This window comes from Empidonax traillii, unplaced genomic scaffold, assembly GCF_003031625.1.
Source record: "Empidonax traillii isolate 1590-97213 ecotype Southwest subspecies unplaced genomic scaffold, ASM303162v1 scaffold1657:size115891, whole genome shotgun sequence".
NCBI lineage: Eukaryota > Metazoa > Chordata > Aves > Passeriformes > Tyrannidae > Empidonax > Empidonax traillii.
This window is the reverse complement of record NW_020956850.1, coordinates 113253-115891: the sequence shown is the minus strand read 5'-3', so window position 1 is coordinate 115891 and position 2639 is coordinate 113253. Positions and strand designations below refer to the sequence as shown.

The 2639-nt window shown below is 44.8% G+C and overlaps 1 protein-coding gene across 1 annotated transcript in view; it reads right to left on the bottom strand.

Annotated features, from left to right (window-relative positions):
• Positions 1-6: 6 nt before the first annotated feature.
• Positions 7-2639, bottom strand: part of LOC114070681 (THUMP domain-containing protein 2-like) — a gene marked incomplete at its 3' end in the record, with an annotated part of 5856 nt that continues 3223 nt past the window's right edge. The window contains exons 5-8 of the mRNA XM_027908215.1: positions 2168-2245; positions 1104-1156; positions 694-781; positions 7-84 (exon numbers count right to left, since the gene is read on the bottom strand). Of these exons, the coding sequence (XP_027764016.1) occupies positions 7-84; positions 694-781; positions 1104-1156; positions 2168-2245 (297 nt within the window). The remainder of the gene's footprint in view (positions 85-693; positions 782-1103; positions 1157-2167; positions 2246-2639) is intronic.

Genomic DNA, 2639 nt, shown 5'->3' with positions numbered 1-2639 from the left:
CAGGATACTTACAGGCCACTCTCTGGCAGCCTCCAGCAGTATCGTTCCCAGCCCACACATGGGATCCAGCACAAAGGCACCAGCCTACAAAAACAAAGGGGTTATTGCATCCCAAGCAAGACAGACTCCTCCCTCAGGACAAAGGTTACTCAGGGATGTATATATTCCCACTGAATCCAGCACAGGTAATAATAATCGCTGGTTTGCCAGGCCAAACTCACTTGCAAGAGAATATAATAAAGAGCATCACTAGCTTCACTTCAGACACGTGTTTCAAGGCATCCAGCCCTGAGGTGACATTCAGGGGGAAACATTATAAGTTGTCCACAGACAGACATTGGTACCAAATTAATCTGTGGAAAGAAATCACATTTGCTCCTGTTTTCCCTTGAGAAACAACTATAAACAATGTCTGAAGTCCGTACAGTGAAAAAGATCTTGCCACTTAGACATGTGTCTGTACAAGGAACAACAGCTCTGCTGAGAAGGACCTGGAATTACAGCAGACACCTTGCTAGACAGCAGGTGACAGCACACCGACCACAGGTAAGGCAAACCCAGTCCTCATGCATTAGAGGATAAGGCATTAAAAACCCCACGCTCCTACAAAGCCTCCAGCTCCAGCCCTGATGAGCAGCAACCCCCTTTTCCCTCATTCAGGATTCCGTATCTCTGCTAGGAACATTCACTGACGCGGATTTCAGCCAGAGATGCCATGGCCCACGCGACTGTTGACCGCAGTCCCGCTGTTTTGATATACTCTCTGTTTGCCAATGGAAACCTGCAAACAGGAAAAGAGAAAAAAAAAAAAAAAATTCTATGTAAGGTAACGGTAGAACCACCCAGAAAAGCCCATGTAATATCAAAGAACAAATGGACTGGAAAGATCTGCAGAGAGACTGAAACCAGAGTCTGCTTTAAACAATAACTCACTGCAGAGTCTGGCCTGTGTCCTCACACAGGCTCCAGGCAGATCAAAAGACTAACGTGACAATCCAGTGAATATCAAACCAGAAGATGGACACAGTGGACAGCAAGACTGTTTACAAATCCTGCCTGTTCTGATACTGCCAAGACAAATCTGTTGAGAAGAAAATGCCTACCTGAAAAGAGGAATCCCCACCACAGAGTGAATGTCATTAAGATGTACAAAGATCTAAAAGAGAAAAAAAAAAAAAAAAGGTAAACCAAAAACATTTTAAACTCTCAACCTGACATAACAACAGCTTTAACTCGTTTAAACCAGATACAGATGTTTCTACAAACTTCCAATCCTAGTTTTTAAGAACAAAAATGCATGCATGAGGCAATTATGATTAATTGGAAGAAATTCCACCAGATAATCCGAATGCCACTTTAAAGAGGATTTAATGCTTAAGCAAGCTGAAAGGGGATTTTGTCAGCCAGGAATCCATCAGCAAGCACTTGAATTTATAAGGCAACACATTTTTTTTGTAACACAGCATGGAAATTTGTAATAATAAATCCATTTACCTTAAGTGGGAGAATATTATTCACTGTATACTCAACAATTCACATACCCCCCTCATTTAAATAAATACATATTAAAAAACAAACACAGGAAAAAAACCCCAACACCCACAGTGGAGCCAGTAAGCAACATTGCAGATGGAAGGTAAACCTGAGTAATCCTTCCAGAAACAGACAGCTCAAAGAAATTCTTCTGCTGCCACACAAGGAGTATCCCAAAAGAAGACTGAGCTCCCCAACAAGTCTTGCATGACTACAATCCCTGCCCCCAGGAAGTCCAGAGGAAAATATGATTCTAGTCCTCAGCACTTGAATGAACAAAATCTGGGCAAGAACTGGAGCCCTATCTAAGCCTCAACAAAGCTGAACATAATGCTCAGCCTATGAAAATCAGCCCCAGCAGATGAACTCAAAGAGTGTTTACAGAGGGTCTCAGATCTCCCAGCACTAGTGCTGAGAGCAGCTTCCACAGGCCAGACACAGGGATGGAGAAACAGCTTGTCAGGAAATCCTTTCCAAGGTCTTCAGGAGCCTGCACCGCTGAGGGTGTGCTAAGCAAGCTGCTGACAGAGAAGAGGCCACAGTCACCCACGGGAAGGGAGCAGAGAACAAAACAAAAGATGCCATGGGCAGTTCCAGAAGCACCAACAGGCCATCTGGCAGATAAGCCCACTACCTCTAGGTCAGGGTCCCGCAGATCAGCACGCCACCCACACTGCTTCATGAGCGCTATGCCAACGGCTCTTCCGATTTCCTGAAAGGAGGAAGGACAGTCACAGGCAATAAAAACAACAGAATTTCCAGCCTTCGCTGAACAACTCTCAGAAATCCCACGGCAAAAGAACGAGTCTCTCTTTATCTCCAGGAGAACAATTCACACAAAGACCAGAAGAGGCACAAGAGGGCAGAGCATGTGAGCGAGGGGCAAAGCAAACATACCACGGGAGGAACGACCATCGCCCAACTGGAGTGAGGGAGGCTGGAGATCAAGCCCTGCCCAAGTCACAACAGAAGTTGCCACCGCCTCAGAATTCTAAAACGCACGCACAAAATATTTCCCAAGGCTCTAAACCAGATTACTCAACAGAAAACCTGTGAATGCACAGCTGTAACTCACAATTTTAATGCTTTCCTTACCTCTAGAAAGC